At 42.6% G+C, this 17,178-nt stretch overlaps 1 protein-coding gene across 1 annotated transcript in view; it reads right to left on the minus strand.

Annotated features, from left to right (window-relative positions):
- The window catches only part of HMGCLL1 (3-hydroxy-3-methylglutaryl-CoA lyase like 1), a 58,218-nt gene that overhangs the window by 29,937 nt on the left and 11,103 nt on the right, over positions 1–17,178 (minus strand). Inside the window, exons 4-5 of the mRNA XM_080998767.1 lie at positions 11,194–11,289; positions 8,693–8,841 (exon numbers count right to left, since the gene is read on the minus strand). Of these exons, the coding sequence (XP_080854893.1) occupies positions 8,693–8,841; positions 11,194–11,289 (245 nt within the window). The remainder of the gene's footprint in view (positions 1–8,692; positions 8,842–11,193; positions 11,290–17,178) is intronic.

Here is a 17,178-nt window from a genome sequence, read left to right on the forward strand (position 1 = left end):
ACCAAGTTACAAGCAGTAAACTTTAGACATTAAAACCTTTTTCACACCAAGAGCCACATTGTCCTACTGAGAAGCTGCTGGGGGCCACACTCCAGCAGTGAGCATTTGAAAGATTCTCACACATGGACATTCCCAGCTATCTCCCATGGAAACAGAGGCACATATTAATTCTTAGTAACTCCACCCCAAGTTTCACTTTCCATTTTCTCCATAGATTTCTCCATTGCAGGGTTCAAAACCACATTGATAGTCTCCATGACTAGAGGAGATTCCCTGCTTCAGACCGTTACCTGCAAATTTACAGAGGGCTGTAAACTGGCCAAAGGTGATGTGTCAGCAAGGGAAGGTTTCACTGCATGTAAGTAAATTAATCGCCCAAAATGGGCTAATAAGTGTCTCTTCACAACTGCGCCTCTTACTGCAATTGTGAGCCTCTTAAACATACGTCCCTCCTGTTATGTACTGAAGTTCTCACCCTGGGCCACCATGGGGATACTGTAGATAGTTTTCACTCAGGTCCACATATGCAAATAAGGGATTGAAAGTGACGTTCAGTGACTGGATAGTTACAGAAAGCGGTTACTGTTGCATTGTAGTGGAGCTCTATATAAGCAGGCTGGCTGAACCCTTCAGTTCAGTTCTGTTCTGGCCTGTGAATAAACAAGAGCTGTTTGAAGAATCGCTGTGTCGTCTGATATGTTCACCCACAACTTAACACCTCCTATATTTGCTGCTGACTTTTCCTCACTTAAATTAGCTCGGTACTGGTCAGATCTGTAACTATTAACGTTGTTGGGGGCTTTGTGTTTTTTTATAAAAATGTAGAATAGGGATTAGATCCAGACTTGCCCTTCCATTTAAAGCACTCTTGTATCACTCTAATGATCATGGAGAATCCTGGGATTTCTAGTTTCTTTTTAGGAATGCTGGGAACTGTAGGCCTGCAAAGACAGTACCCTAAACAAATTACAGTTCATATGAACAGCTATGACTTTTAAGTGGCATAAAGAGCGTTTTAAATGTATGACTTGGATGTGACCTCATAGAGGCTGCTGCTGAAGGCGGGAATTCCCCACCCCACACACTGATTCTCCCATCCCCTCGCAGACCCCAGCATTACCACCCCCAAGTTGTTCTGGAAGGTTCCGCAACTCACCAAACCAACTTTTTAAGGCAAATGGGGAAGCAGCAGAAAAAGTACCCAGTTTGGGCCTTTCTTTTCATTTAACAAAAATACTACTTAAAAACAAACACTGAAAACAAGTTACATGAAAAAATATAAAAAGAATTCAGCCATTTTAAAAAAGACTTATCCTTGCAAAATTAAAATGTTTTTCGCAGGTGCCAAAAGCAATACAGCGAAGGCACTATATTCCTCATATGAATGATGAGGAAGGAATTTGTAAGCGTGGTGTCATCATAATGTAGGACTGTTAAGACGTATCAGTTATTCGCCTCCCCACTTCCCCCATTCCCTCCTACCCATTGAACAGTTATATCTTGAGTCTGCAAGGCCAAGCCAAAATATTTTGTCACTTTAGAATCATAGAACTGTACAGTTGGAAAGGATCCCAAGTTTACAAGAATGGAAGGCAACAATCAGAACAGCCTTTCCCCACATGGGAAATCACCCCCACATTGAAAACTTATTTTTGGATCTCACAGAAAGTCCTGACATGTGTTATAATGCACCAACAGTATTCTTTTCTCGACTACAGTAGAAATGCAGGGCATAATGAAGAGCTAACTTACAAACGATCTTGGACAACATCTTGCTAGCATCTGTATTAACTGTGTCCATTTTGCCTTCCGTAAAAAGGATGAGATGAAACTAGATAAAACTCCCTTTGATAATACAAGCAAGCCCTTTCCTCCTTCCTCCAGTATCAAAGTGCGCGTCGGCTAAATTTGTGCATTAATTGGCAAATGTAAAGGTCTTCAGCATTTTAAAGGATGATCTCAGATGCCCTGAAGGGAAGGGAAATGAAGCTGTTGCTAGTCTTCTTCATTCGGAAACAACTGGGACAGAAAATGATGCTTTTATTGTGATGTGGGACTTGGAAGGAGAACTTGTACGGAGGATGCATGCAGCTGAGGGTAGCTGTACAATTTATCACCATCAGCATTCGGCAAAAGCGCAATCAATCCAAGCAGAAACTCAGCTCTGCACAGGAGCCAGCCTCTTGTAGGAATCTGTCGGAGATGGTTACAAAACCATACACACACACACACACACACACAGAGAGAGAGAGAGAGAGAGAGAGAGAGAGAGCTGCTAGCACAGCTGAATGCAAAGAGCCCTCTGAGACTCTTGCCATAGACACAGATGCTGCCTGCTTCCTGTTTATTATTACATTGCATGTTTGCATGTAATTTACACTGTTCATTGCAGGGTGATTCAATTGCATTGGAAGTTCATGTCAGAAGAACAGGGGATCTATCCCCAAAGCAAATTCTTAAATATAGCAGTTGACGTATCCACGGAGGAAGCCATATTTTAAAAAGCAGCCAAATGGTTGCTAAAAATGATGAGAATTGGGAAGAGAGAAATGTGACTTGTAAAGGGCTAGAATGCTCAGGCAAACTCTCCTAATCAAAGTCAAAATCAAGGACTTTGGATTGCCAAGAGTCCGTTTCAAATCTGTTCTTTGCACATAGTACTCAGCACATAAAGGTAAAGGTAAAGGTAAAGGGACCCCTGACCATTAGGTCCAGTCGTGGCCGACTCTGGGGTTGCAGCACTCATCTTGCTTTATTGGCCGAGGGAGCCAGTGTACAGCTTCCGGGTCATGTGGCCAGCATGACTAAGCCGCTTCTGGCGAACCACAGCAGTGCACGGAAACGCCGTTTACCTTCCCGCCGGAGCAGTACCTATTTATCTACTTGCACTTTGACGTGCTTTCGAACTGCTAGGTTGGCAGGAGCAGAGACTGAGCAACAGGAGCTCACCCCGTCACGGGGATTCGAACCGCCAACCTTCTGATCGGCAAGTCCTAGGCTCTGTGGTTTAACCCACAGCGCCACCCACATCCCTAATCAGCTCATAGATTACCATTATTAATAATGAAATAAGAAGAACATAAAAACACAAGAAAAGCTTGCTGTATTGGGCCAATTGTCCACCTAGTCCAGCATCCTATTATCACAATTGACAATAAGATGCTGTTTTTTTATTTCTAATGTCTTATGATGGGTTACATTTTGCTTTTATTGTTATGTTAACATTATTATTATTGTGCACCATCCTGAAATCTATCTAGATGAATAAGTGGTTAAGTATTTTTTAAAAAAAGTAAGCCTGCCTACTGCTTTTTTTGCTCTACCTCTTCAATCAGCGGCAACAAATGTGAGATATTACTGACTTCAACAAAATATTTAAAGAGGCTCTTAAATCCTTTGGATTTCACTGGCCTTCAAGCATTGGTGAATGTGTGCTGGATTGCAGCCATTATGAGTAACCATTTATTTGACCCAAAAATACCTAACAGTTGCTAAAGAGATGCAAATAACTTTGGTTTCCTTTAGGCAGACTTGATGTTACATATTTTCATTGGATTCCATTCCATTTCATGCCACAGTGAATTCTAGAAATTCAGGGAGCGTGAATTGAATTTTACTGTAAGTAAATGAAGTAAAATCATTGGTGTGAACCGCAGGTGGATCAATTCTTGTTAACATCCACACCATCCATTTAAAGGACATTTAAAAGTCATCGCTCACCCCCAAAAAGAATCCTGGGAACTGTAGTGTACCCCTGTCAGAGCTACAATTCTCAGCACCCTAAGACAGCTTCATTCTCCATGATTCTTTGGGAGAAGCCATGTGCCTTAAATGTATTTTAAATGACCAATGTATGATGTGGATGTGAATCTTGACCTAAGGTAGGTTACACTAATGGCAACACAGTTTTCTTTTTACTTTAGGGTTTTGTTTTGTTTTGTTTTGTTTTGTTTTGTTTTGTTTTGTTTTGTTTTGTTTTGTTTTGTTTTGTTTTGTTTTGTTTGTCAGAAAGAAGAAATGTGGGGAAGACAAAAGAAAATGAAGAATGGCAGAGATAGAAGAAAGTACCATAGAAATTAAAACTACACCCCAAGTTACAAGCAGGGCTGCTAGCTGTGGGCCTGAGTCACATGGTCTTGGCCCTGGGTCACATGGTCAACTTAAAGAGAGTTTGGAATAGGTATGTATCTCTTCTTGCCTCTCCATGCCACATCGCTTTTGAGGACTTATGCTGCTGGTATAGGTTTCACTGGCATAGGTTTCATTGGCAGAGCTATCTCCAGCTATGTTGGGATTAAGGGGCTTCCCCCAACTGAGCTGGGAAGCCTCAAGATCTTCCAAATCCAAATCCTAGAGGATTGCACTCTTAATAACTCAACAAGAAAATCTCATGTTCCAGTGAGCACGGGGCTTCCTTGTTCATTCCAAGATAGATAAATAGCAATTAAAAATATCAAGCAGATTTCTTAAATCTTCAGCTACAGTTACATATCTGTTTTTAACAACAAGAGCCAGCTGGTTTTAAAAGACATCGGAACTTGCATTACAAAGCAGCGTTTCAAAGTCAATGTAAGTATAAAAGACTCTTAAAACTGAATCTTGGCCCAGTCATCTCAAACAGGGAAGGGGGACATGCAGGAGTCCAGATTTTGTTGGACTAAAAGTCCCATAATCCCTGGCCATTGACACCCCTCCCCAAGTGTTTTTGCCTGGCTGCACTCTGAGTTTGTTGTTTGCTTGGGTGGAGGATTCAGAGAGGCTATGAGGGTGTGTTGAAACTAGCCTACTACACAAAAGTAAAGTTTACATTTGTTGCTTCACCCAATTTTGCCTCTGGCTTCAGCCACTGCTGGAATGCAGTCCTATGATGATGATGATGATTTATTGCAGGCTTTCTACTGGACGGTTGGATCAGAAACCAGCAACTCGTCATAGGCATCCCAGAAGTATCATCCTTTATCTGGCCGGGATAACCTGAGCTCTGAAATATGCTCCATTTTCATATTATGAGCATCTTATCTAGAAAAACTCTTCCAGCCTTTGTTCTAAAGCAGGTCAGCTTCAGTAGGGAATAACCAGCTCTAAGGCATCTGTCCCCAAACAGCTTTTCAGTGCTCTACTCTAAACAGACAGGAAGTGAATCTCATGAACCCGAAGGAGTGGGGTGGGAACCATCAAGGAGCTATGGAAAGCATCCTAGCAATCAGTAAATGTATTTACAAAAACCAGAAATTGTGCTTTACAATTCTTAAGCCATTTCCCCTTCATCATGCTGCGAGTGAAACAGATTAGACAGAGAGATGCAGTTACTTGCCAAGACCACCCAGGGAGTTTCCTGGCTAAGCAGGCAATTGAATTTACCAAACTATAACATTTTATCCACCTGCACCGTCCCGGCCCCTGCCTAACTGCAATATATTTACTTAACCTTTTCTCTATTTATTACATTCGCATTTCCTAATAATAATAATAATAATACTCATAAGCGACTGACTCCAATAACATGCAGTCTTCTACGGGGAATGACCCTGGTTGGTATTTAATGAATCCAACAGTATACTTGGGTTTTTGTGCACATTCTGAATTACACCTCTGAACAGCAATATCTCAAACTGAGAGACTTAAATGCAATTTAATGTGTAAAATAGGAGCAACTACACTCATCAGATTCTTCTAACAGCATCTATTGTCATCTAATAGATGCTATTAGAAGTATCTGATGGAATGTTCCCAAATGTTAATAACGTAGAGAACAGCCCCTCTGAATCACAGCTCACAATAGCCAATTAGTGTCTTTTTATGAAGTTCATTCATAGAACATTCATATAATTCTCGAGTTGGAAGGGATCCTATGGGTCATTTAGCCCAACCCTCTGCAATGCAGGAATATGAAGTTGTCCCATGCAGGGATCGAATCTGCAACCTTGGTGTTATTAGCACCACACTCTAACCAACTGAGCTATCAGAAGCAGGGCATGAAGGCAACAGCCATCTCCTGCTGGTGCACCTCCTGGGCAATGGGTATAACCATGGAGGCATAATGCCTTTGAATGTAGAGGCTCCATATAACAATGGCAAACAATAGCTGTTGATAGATCTATTTTCTATGATTTTCCTAAAACACATTTTAAGGGAAGAAACCAGCTGCTGTTCCTCCAGATGATTCCAATTGCCATCAGCCGCAGCCGGCAGAATCAATGGCCAAGGATAATGGGAGTTGTAGACCAGACATCTACACCAGAAATTTATAGCACTATCACGTCACTTTAACAGTCATGGCATCCCCCAAAGAATCCTGGGAACTGTAGTTTGTTGTTTGGAGTTTGTTGTTTGGAGACCCCCCCACCGAGCTACAGTTCCCCAAGATTCTTTGTAAAAGTGACTGTAAAAGTGATATAAGAGTGCTTTAACTGGATGTGACTGTAGTCTCAACAACATCTTGAGGACCACAGTTTCCTCGTTCCTGTTTCTAAGCTATCTAAGCTATTGGTCACCACAATTTCTTGCTGCAGTGAATACTGTCCATTAAATCTGCACTACAGGTCCAGGTATTGTGCTCCCCAGTCCCCAACGCCACAGAGAATTAAAGTAACATGGAGACTGGTTTGGGGATCGAAACAGGCCACAACTTTCTTGGATACAGATGAAAGAGGTTTGGCTTGGGCATGGGGCAATCAAAACACTACCGGCCTGCCTGCCGGAAGTGACACATAGGTCAATCTGGGCGGGGGGTTCCTAAGACTTACATCAAATAGGGTGATGCCTGCAGGGACCACCGTCTGGGGGAGTGTCATTGGCCCTGGTTCCCAGCTGGGCATGAGGACATGGCAACACACACCCCCGCACCCCTTTAACGGGATACCCCAACACTTGGAGGGCCAGGCAGAGACTACAACCTCCCCTCCATCCAAGACAAGGATTGCCACAATGCCCAACCAGTTGTGACGACTGCTATGAGGTAGGCAAAACCACCAGGACAGGACGCCAATGTCGCGATTCCCTCACCAGGGCCTTGGGGGAGTGCCTGTTCTACTTCTTGAATCTACTTCTAATCAACTTCATTGGATGTGTCCCTGTAAAATCATGGAGTCTGTATACATAAAAATTTATTCGTGGAATTAATAGAATTAAGGTATTAGTGAAGGTATTTGATAATTACTTAATTAGAAAACTAATCAGTAAAAGTACTAAGGGAACATACCGGCTTGCTTCCTTTCTTTTTAAAATGAGCCCTTGAATTCTTCCAGTAAATACTTAAATATTTTAGTGCGACAGCGGGCAACATAGAGCGCTTTCTGTGATGATTTAGTAAATGCTGCTCCAGCTGTAGCAACACAACAACAGAGTGAAGCTTAAGTTCTCAGCAAAGTTTTCAAGTACATTTTCCATTAATTTCACCCACTGCCGTTGATTTACGCTTACTACATACACATCAGGTTGCCAGTGAAAACAGAAAACCAAAACTGAAACCTTTAAAATTATTTCTGAAAGTAGCTCTTTTTTTTTCTTTTTCTTTTTTGCATCGCTCCCAATGGGCCGTTACGTGGCAAATGGGAACGCCACCGGGCATTTCTTATGACAGCAGCGGCAAAGCTTTTTCCCTTTCATGTTGCTGCGGAACACAAATTAAAAGGACGAAGGCCTCTGCCCTCATTCCCTTTCCCTTCACTTATTCCACCTATTGGCAACAGCTTACGAACACAATAAAGAGGGGGTGACAATAGCCCTCACCCCCTTCCTCTTCCACATCTGAAACAATTTTCCAAAAAATACTGTTGGGGCAACAAAGCTTGGGCATTTCATAGAATCATAGAATTGTAGAGTTGGAGGGGACCCCAAGGGTCATCTAGTACAACCCCCTGCAATGCAGGAATCTCAGCTAAAGTATCCAAGGTCCATGACCTTCTGAGGGAGTCAGTTCCACTGTCGGACAGCTCTTACTGCCAGAAAACTCTTCCTGATATTTAGTCGGAATCTCCTTTCTTGTAACTTGAATTGGTTGCATAGAGAGGTTGGGTGGCAAAGTGAAATAACTGGAGCTACAGTCCTAAACACACACTTTTTGAGGCTATGGAAGTAAACCCCGGAACGACAGTGTGGTGGGGCTGTGCCACGGAAGAACACACACCCCACAGCAGCAGCACTACAGGGGCTTATCTGGATGGGCCCCAACCTTGGTTATAAGTCTCCAAGGCCAAAATTTGACACACAGAGAGAGAGCCCTCCTGCCTCTTTCCCAAAGCTGGGCAAGTGCCAACTAGGCTTTGGGAAGGAGCGTTGAGGACTCTAGGACCCAGTCAGAGCCCTCAAGGCTCCTTCTCTAAGCCCAGCGCTTACTTGGCTTACTTGGGAATGAGGGGGAAAGGCAAAGTGCCCCTTCAGCTCAGGTGAACCGGACCTAAATCTGCCTCTGATCTGGATGGTGTGATTACAGGTGGCGAGATCAGGGCTGTGCAGGCATACCAGCAAAGCCCATTTGGCTCTACCAGCTGTGTGCCAGTCCAGCTGTGGCCTAGCCACCCCCCAGGCCACTCCTGAATTGAACACAGCAAGCGAGTCCTTCCTCTGTTCCCCCCATCATACGCGCCACAGTCCATTTCTGTTTCTAAAAAAAAGCTTCTCAACATCATGAACTTATAGGCAGCTTTCACAAATTTGCTAGCTTGGTTAAACGTGGCCTTTTTCATTTTACCCTCGCACTGGAATGTCCATCTTCCTGGCAGACTTCACGACGTCTTCAAATCTTTCCATGCTTTCGTTAATGCTGCAGTTAATATTCATTTTGCTGAAAGACTCAGAAGCTGCACCAAAGACGGACACTTCTGTTGCACCGGCAGCAATCTAAAAATCAAACAGGACCAAAAAACAGAACAAATGTGGTTGGGCTTTGTTTATTCCCCCTTCCCCAGTAAATAACTTTACATCTTTCTTTCTTTGTGCATGCTATGTTTAGCAGTAAGCCTACTATCTGAAGCATTAGCTAACAAAGGTTGGTCCAGAAGAAATCATTCCCATTGATTTAAATGGAAAATGACTTCAACTGGTGTCACGCCATACTTGTTTGTTTACTTCAAAGCAAGTCCCACTGTGTTGCATGGGATTTACTCTCCTGGAAACGTGCATTTGCACTGCGGCTGTAATAAACTAAACTCATTGCCTCTGTTGGTTCATGACGCTATTATCCTAATGATCACTCCAGGAAGCAACACTGATTTTGCTTTACAGAAAGCCTCTTTCTCCACATGTTTAAAATGAGTTACGAAAGCACAAGTGAGGCACCGGCCCTAAAATTATCTAAATGTCCTTTCGAGCAAACCTGTGTCATTGAAATAAATGGGAGTCCTCTAGATGATGAGTTTCCCACATGGAAGCAAGTGAAGGTTTTGAGGCAGAAGGCCATGCACTTTGCACAGTCACTACGGGGCTCACAGAAAAGCCTTAACTGTTTATGTAAATTAAATCTCTTTTCTCCTCTAAAGCTAGGGTTGCCGTATTTCAAAAAGTGAAAATCTGGACACAAAAGTTGTTGAGCTTTTGTAGTTTTGCTAATGAAAATTGCCAAAATCTACACTACTGGCAGGGGCTGCCATATATCCAGAATACCAGCTATGTCTGGATGTATGGCAACCCTACTAAAGCAGAATTCTAGAAATAAGACGGTCCTGTTTTTTGTAAACACTCCTACCTGTGCCTAGATCACAGAAAGCTGTCAAATGCAGGTGGAAAGCAAAGATGAGGTGTAACAGATTGTTTTTTGGCATTTCATTTTTAAGAAGACACCAGAAACCATAATGTCAACTTAGAAAATGTGTAGTTGACATCATTCCCTCTATTACCAATTCAAGTCGTCCCACACCAGGGGTGGGCGATTCTGTCAATTTCATTTTATCTCAGTTTCTCATTTGACCAGTCTCCAAATAAGTTCCACATTTCCACATCAGTTTCCATGTTGTCCTCATTAGAATTTGTCAGCATTTTATTGTGCATTTCTCCTGATTTACACATTTTTGTATGCAATTTTGCCCAATATATGTAATTTTATAAGCCATTCCCTCTAATAGAGGCATCAGCAAACTCGGCCCTCCAGATGTTTTGAGACTACAATTCCCATCATCCCTGACCACTGGTCCTGTTAGCTAGGGATGATGGGAGTTGTAGGCCAAAAACATCTGGAGAACCGAGTTTGCCTATGCCTGCTCCAATTACAATGCATTTATGCATATATATTTTTTACTAATATATGCACACGTCCCCTCTATTTTATGCATTCTTAAACAATTCTTCAGTTGCAGAACTGCACCTCAAAATTCAGGGAAGTGCAAACTTTGACAAGCAGCTGTTTCAGCTCACATGTTGTTGTAAGAAGAGCGAATTAGAAAGATTAGTATTTGAATGCAAACTGAAACTAATTTCTTCCTCACCTTTTGTTTCAGGATCACACAGATATAGACAAAGGCACAACATCCACAAATAGGATTGAAGAAACCCTGAAGAGCTACAAATCTGTTTTTAGGAAAGGGACTCCAAAAACTGCCCAATGAGGACTGAATGTGTTCAGAGACCATGCATTGCTGGTAGCAAAGAAATGGAAAGGGATGTGTGCAATTGAGTTGCTGGAATCCTGAACAGCAGCACTCAACACAGCCACAATTTGTTGCAGACCCCCCTTGTTATCCAGCAAAAGTTGTTATGTACTGAGTTGAAGTTGTTCATGTGAAATTTAGCATAGATTTCTGATTGTGCTTATTAATTTCTCTTTGTTTGTTTCTTCAATTTGTATACTGCCCTTCATTTGAAGATCATAGGGCAGTCCACAACATAAAAATGCAAAATGAGAACACAAAATATATAATAAACCAAGAAGAAAAGCAAACCAATAACCCCCCACTCCCACAAACACTTTTTAAAGGGCACAGAATGTTCTATCAGGTTGAAGGCCTGTTACAGAGAAAAGTTTTTGCCTGGCACCTAAATGAAGGCACCAGGTGAGCTTCCCTGGGGAGAGCATTCCACAAGCAGGGAGCCACCACAGAGAAGGCCTGCTCTAATGTTGGCAACCCTCCAGACCTCTTGAAGCCTGATTTATGCCACGGATAGGGTTAGATCATGCAATCTTGACCTCTGATAAAAATAGCTAAATATGTTTAAGACCCTGGAGCTTCACTGAAAGATAAAACCATGCAGTATACGTACAGCAGAATGGAAGCCTTGAAGATTAGGGGTAAGGACTGGATAACGGACTCCAGGATAGCATTCTATTCCTCTCATGACTTCTGTGTGATCAGCCATCTTAAAAGACAAAATGTAGCTTTAGTTTCTTAAAGTCATATGACAGTATCAGGTACTTATTCATTGGTTACTGACCAGGTAACTGAACCGGGGGGTTTTTAAAAAATGATGTAGAAACACAGGACTGAACACAATTAAATATCAATAAAGTAAAACTTTGTTCATTTCACAAGAAGTCACATAGAAGTGATCTTTGCACCAAAATGGACTGAACTTCCATGTCCAATTTTGCCCCTTCCCTTTATGCCAGCAGTTCTCAACCTGTGGGTCCGCAGGTGTTGTTGGACTACAACTCCCATCATCCTTGAGCTCTGGCCTTGCTAACTAGGGGTGATGGGAGTTGTAGTTCAACAACATCTGGGGACCCACAGGTTGAGAAAGGCTGCTTTATGCAAAGGACTGGATTGTTTGGATCTCTGGGTACCTATGTTTAGCATGAAAACAATAGCATTTTTTAATTTTTTAAAGAAGTTTTTTTAAAGGAATAAAATAGCTTATTTAATGGCCTCATCTCGTCTTTTTTTGTGTGTATTTCAAAGCCATGGGCGAGGAAAGATTATGCATGCTAATTTTATTATTATTATTATTATTATTACTTCATTGTTAAGAGACTTTGGGCACTTCTACACAGCAGCGTATTGTGTGCTCAGATAAGCTGATCCCTTTGCAGTTTCGTCCTTGTAGGGAGGTGAATAAATGTGGCATTTTAAAAGGCTCATGACATCATCCTCATCAAAATGCCACCCCATATTATGTCCTATTTAATCTGGATTTACCATTTCTGTAGAAAACCCCAATTTTTAAATACACACACATACACCTGCCCCCCTCCTTCAGTGGAGCATCCCATGAGTAGATTTTCAATCATGGGGGGGGGGGTCCTGGATTCAACTCAATAACTGCTTTTACGTTGCATAAAAACCTTCACATTTTATCCCTGTGGCACTAGGTGATTTCTCATTCCTGTTTTTTTCCCCTCTCCAGCCTACAGAACCCTTGTGACCTAATATTTCCAGGCTAAAACCCTATGTGCACTTATTTGAAAGCAGGGCTGCAAACACACTATAAAGCACATTCCGACCCTCCGAGAATTCTGGGCACTGTAGTTCATCCCTCACAGAGTTACAAGTCCCAGCAACCCTTAACAAACCACAATGCCCAGAATTCTTTGAGGGTGGTGGAGGGGAATGTGCTTAAAGTGTGTTTTGAAGGCATCTTATATACATAGCCTTAGTTGTACCGGATTCAACGGAGCTTGCTTCTGAGTAGCCGTGTATAGGATTGCACTGTTCCTGTTGTTTTAAATATTTCTAACGCTTTATAGGATTGGTATTATATTATTGCTACCTGGCAGGGTATCTACTTGCATTCTAAGAAAGCAGGACCGAAGTGGGGTAAGTAAATAATCACAGAAATGAACCCTGACTTCTGCTTCCCAAACCTTTAATCCCTTAATTAAACAAAGAACGTTGCCCACACTTCCTAGGCTAAGGAAACCAAATAAGGAAAACCTTTGAAACCATTAATGTAATGGTACACCAATGTGACAAAATCCTGCATTTTTTACAGCATAACTGAAAATACAATTAACAGGCTAAAGTGAAGGTGCAATTTAAGCTCCATGAAACTTAATCATTGCAAATAAGGTTTATATAATGTATTTGTCCCCTCAATATTTTCCTTGTAAGCAGACTCTTACTTTAACATGTACTTTTAACATTTAGGCAATTAACTTTCAAAGTGCAACAGGATACTTAAGCAATAAGCCTTTCAATGGCAGCCCTTTATCATTCTTGGCGATTTCGACTATAGGTGTGGGATCCTGTTTTAGATGGCACCTTTGCTACTGCAGAACTTTTTTTTTCTACTTCTTCTGGCTTTTTCTAGTCAGAAGGTCTCTGCCAAACAAAACATTAGCAGGGAAATGGTAAAAGGGCTTTAAAATGCAAGGCAGACAGACAGAAAGGAGATGGAAACATAACTAGTCAATCTATTCTCAGGACCAGAGAAAATAAAGTGCGCTAAGAATTTTGAACTCCATCTCCAAGTTAACATGGCCATGGCATATAAACAGAATGTAATCTAAATATCAACTAAGCCATTCAAACAAAACACTCAGGCTTGAAATGGGAATAAAATCCCCTCTCCCAACATCCAAAAAAGCCCAGGCCAAATTTGCTACCCAAAAGGGCTCACAGGAAAAGGAAGAAATGAAAAACACATTTCCAAAAAATAAAAAATCGGGGGGGGGGGAATGAAAAGGGAGGTATATGGTTGCTTTAGATTGTAGATATTCCTTAAAGGAACAACCTTGTCCTCTGTTCTGATTCAGCTTTCCCTGACCTGGTGCCCTCCAGATGTTTGTGGACTCCAACACCCATCAGCCCCTGCCAGTGTAGCCAATGATCTGGAAAAGTGGGACCTGTAGTCAAAAAACAGCTGGAGGGCACCAGGTTGGGGAAAGATGGAGTACAACATGAGCTGGAGTAATTTATTCTAGCGTAGTGAGCTAGACAGAGTTTTTAGTGTGAGCTTCTAGGAAAATGTGGGGAACATAAGATAGCAAGACAGTTCACCAGGTTTGGCAGATTTCCCTCCTTTGTGTGGGCCAAACTATACATTATGACAGAGATGCATGAATACAATGCCATACCCCTCAACTGTCCCGGGAAAACACCCCGTTTTGTCACGCAAGAGCATGGTGGTCATTTTGGGCACCACAATCTTGCCCCGAAAAAGTGCTTTGGCCGTGGTCTTGCATGGGTCACTCACCCAGGAGCATGGCCTGGAAAACGTGCATCCCGGTTTTCGACCTATACATGTTGGAGGGTATGCAATCCTGCGCCCGCGCCCCCTTTCAAATAGTGAAGGGGTGGTGATGTTGATTGGGACCACTGCATGTGTGCTGCGGGGGTTGATTAACTCTTCCTGAAAACCAGGCATTGGCAAACTCGGCCCTCCAGATGTTTTGGGACTACAACTCCCATGATCCCTAGCAAACAGGACCAGTGGTCAGGGGTGATAGGAATTGTAGTCCCAAAACATCTGGAGGGCCAAGTCTGCCTATGCCTGCTGAAAACTGTTTTAAGCACCGCATACAACCAAGATTTCAAGCTAAGACCAGATTTTCTCCTGAACTGTTCTGAGTCATCATGCTTTATAGCTGGGGGGGTCAAGGGGCTTGCCAGCCCCATGATCCCTCATTGCAAACGTCTGACAACGCTGCTTGGCCCCTCCTGCGCTGCCCAGAGCGGCCTGATCTGCTCTTCACCAGCTGTTCCTCCCGTTAGGCTTCCCAGTGATTGGTTTCATCCATTGTTTGCAGTTCAGGGTATTAGGCAATAAATCTTGAACTACTTGGATGGGAACCTCATGAAAGGAAACCAGTCGCTGAGAATGTCCTCCTTTGTGCAATCATGTTATAATTTCGCAACAGAGCCCTGTAGACACTGGTTTGGCTTAACGGGGTGGATCTTTTTCTACAAGCGGCACTCTATCCATCTTCTGGCGGCAGAGGTTTAAATAACCAGGTGAACAAGAATGATTCCAGATCCTGTTCTCCCTCCCTCAACCCCCTAAAATGCAAAAAAACCAAAATGTTTTGGATCAACTTAAACTCTCCGGGTCCTCCAACTTTCACCTGATATTTGCCGTTCTTGGCCTCCATTCTGAAAAGTGAGATTGAGCTCTAGAGCGCAGTCTGCAGCAGCAGCAGCAGCTGTCTCTTTTAAGGTGGCTTTCATCTCAGGCAGGAGGGCACTGAGATGAGTTCTTTTAATTTAAAATAGATTACCATGGCATCAGCTAAAATCACTAATATGCTTTCGGAGGTCTGCTTAGTTGCTATGAAGTCTGGGGCTGGAGAAGAGCTCAAGGGGCAGGATCTGTCATATTCTCTGCTTTCAGTAGGACTTCCTTGGCCTTGTCGGCTGTAGCTTCCTGCATCTGACGTCAGGAAGAAGTATCTTAGGTTTTTAGATGGGACAAAGTAACCACTTGTTTTACCGCCATCCCCACCTGCCCACTTTCATGTTGTGCCTGGGTTTTGAAGATTATTCGGGCTTTTTATTAAAGCAGCAGTAGATAACTTCTATTCTGCAGGACTATTTAGGCCTGCTAGTCATCCCCATTTGGACTGTGGCATTGTTTGGTCCAAACCAAGTTCTGTATTAAAGTTTTAAGAGTAGAGCAACTGACCTAACTGTATGCCAGGAAATGGAACTCATGGAACTCCCATATATTTTCCCCATTTTAGGAATATTTGGGTAAGTAGAATATCCCTCATGGGAGCAACACACCAGAGACACCTTTGCAGTAATAAAAGTTCAAGCTCCATCAGTGTAGTGAAAAACTGGTGGTCTGCAAAGCCTTCATTATTAGAAAGACAGATGTAGGCATTTCCATCTGAAAGGCAAATTGCCCTGGTAGCTTTACATACAAAATTTTAAAGTCTCTTTTTCTTCAAATTTGGCACAGTGAGGAAAGAGTTGGGATACAGGTGCAGCTTGCATTTTAGCTCTGCATTGACTGACGCAGCTGTCAAGCTGCGCCAATTAAGTAACTAAGACACCAAATTCAGGCCACAATCTTCACCAACAAACTACCTAAATTCAAACCCATTCTGGGATCCTAATATAGTTAACAGACACAGACCTACCTATCTCAAAGGCCATTCACTGCTTGGTAACTTTATGATAAAAATCAACATTTACTCTATAGATTAATCTCATGAGGAGTGAGGACAGGAAACTAACACAGAATCTCTCTGTGGCATGACACACACTACTAATACTAGGCTCTTCCCAGCAGAGTGCAACACCAGGAATATTTCTGTTTCACCCAATTAACATTATTGATACAGAAAGGGCTGCCAAGTCCCATTCAGTCCAGGAAATTGTCCGAAATAAATGAAGGCTTTTGGTATATTGAGGATCACTTTGGTCAATTACTTGCTATTATAAGCTTACTGAAGACAGATGGATTTGATATCCACAGTGGCTGGTTGCTTTTGCACCTCCACTGAATGAACGTTTAATTCTTATTCCAACTCATTGGGCCAGCTGATTTAAACCAGGCTCTGCTCCCTTGTTGCTACAATAGTAAAATGTCAGATTTGACATCAACTGAGCACTAGAGGCTCCACGTAGAAATATGGAATGACAACAGTGGTGTCTTGCCAGCAGAAGACCCTGAGTTTAATGCCCATCAACTGCAGGTAGAGCTGGGAGACACTCCCATGTAGAATGCTAAAGGACCACTGCTGGTCAGCGTAAACAAGACTGAGCTTGATGTGTCATGTGACAAAGGTATTTGAGAGCGGAAGCAGTAAAGGAGTCTAGAAATGTTGTGAAATGCTGAAAAGCTGCAGAATCATTTAGCATGCTGAATCACTGTGACTCATCTTGAGGATGACTCATTCTCTGTATAAGTACAGTCAAACCTCGTTTTGCAGACGGGATCCATTCCGGAGGCCCGCCCGCAAGCCGAAAATGACGCACATTGAAGCGCGATTTAGCACTACTGTGCATGTGCAAGCAGCAAACCTGGAAGTAACCTGTTCTGGTACTTCTGGGTTTGCTGTGGATGTTCGCCGAAGTGGACGCAAGTGGAAGCAGATGCAGAATGAGGTTTGACTGTATCTGCTTGCAGGCAGACTCAGTCTGTGTGTCTGTGAGTGGTGGAGCCTGTGCTCTGTGAAGCTTGTGCTCAGTGGAGACTGTTGATGTGTAATGTGTGACTCAATAACTCCGTGTATGCTCTGAAGCTAGTTTAATCTTCTGTTCACCATGCTGTTATTTGCAAACAAGTTCATTTTAACTCAGTAAAGCTTTTATTCTTTTACCGAAGAAGAGTCTGTGTTATTAATTTACACTGCACGTAATGATGGAC

The sequence above is a fragment of the Podarcis pityusensis genome (genome assembly GCF_964106645.2).
Source record: "Podarcis pityusensis genome assembly, chromosome: 3".
Lineage (NCBI taxonomy): Eukaryota > Metazoa > Chordata > Lepidosauria > Squamata > Lacertidae > Podarcis > Podarcis pityusensis.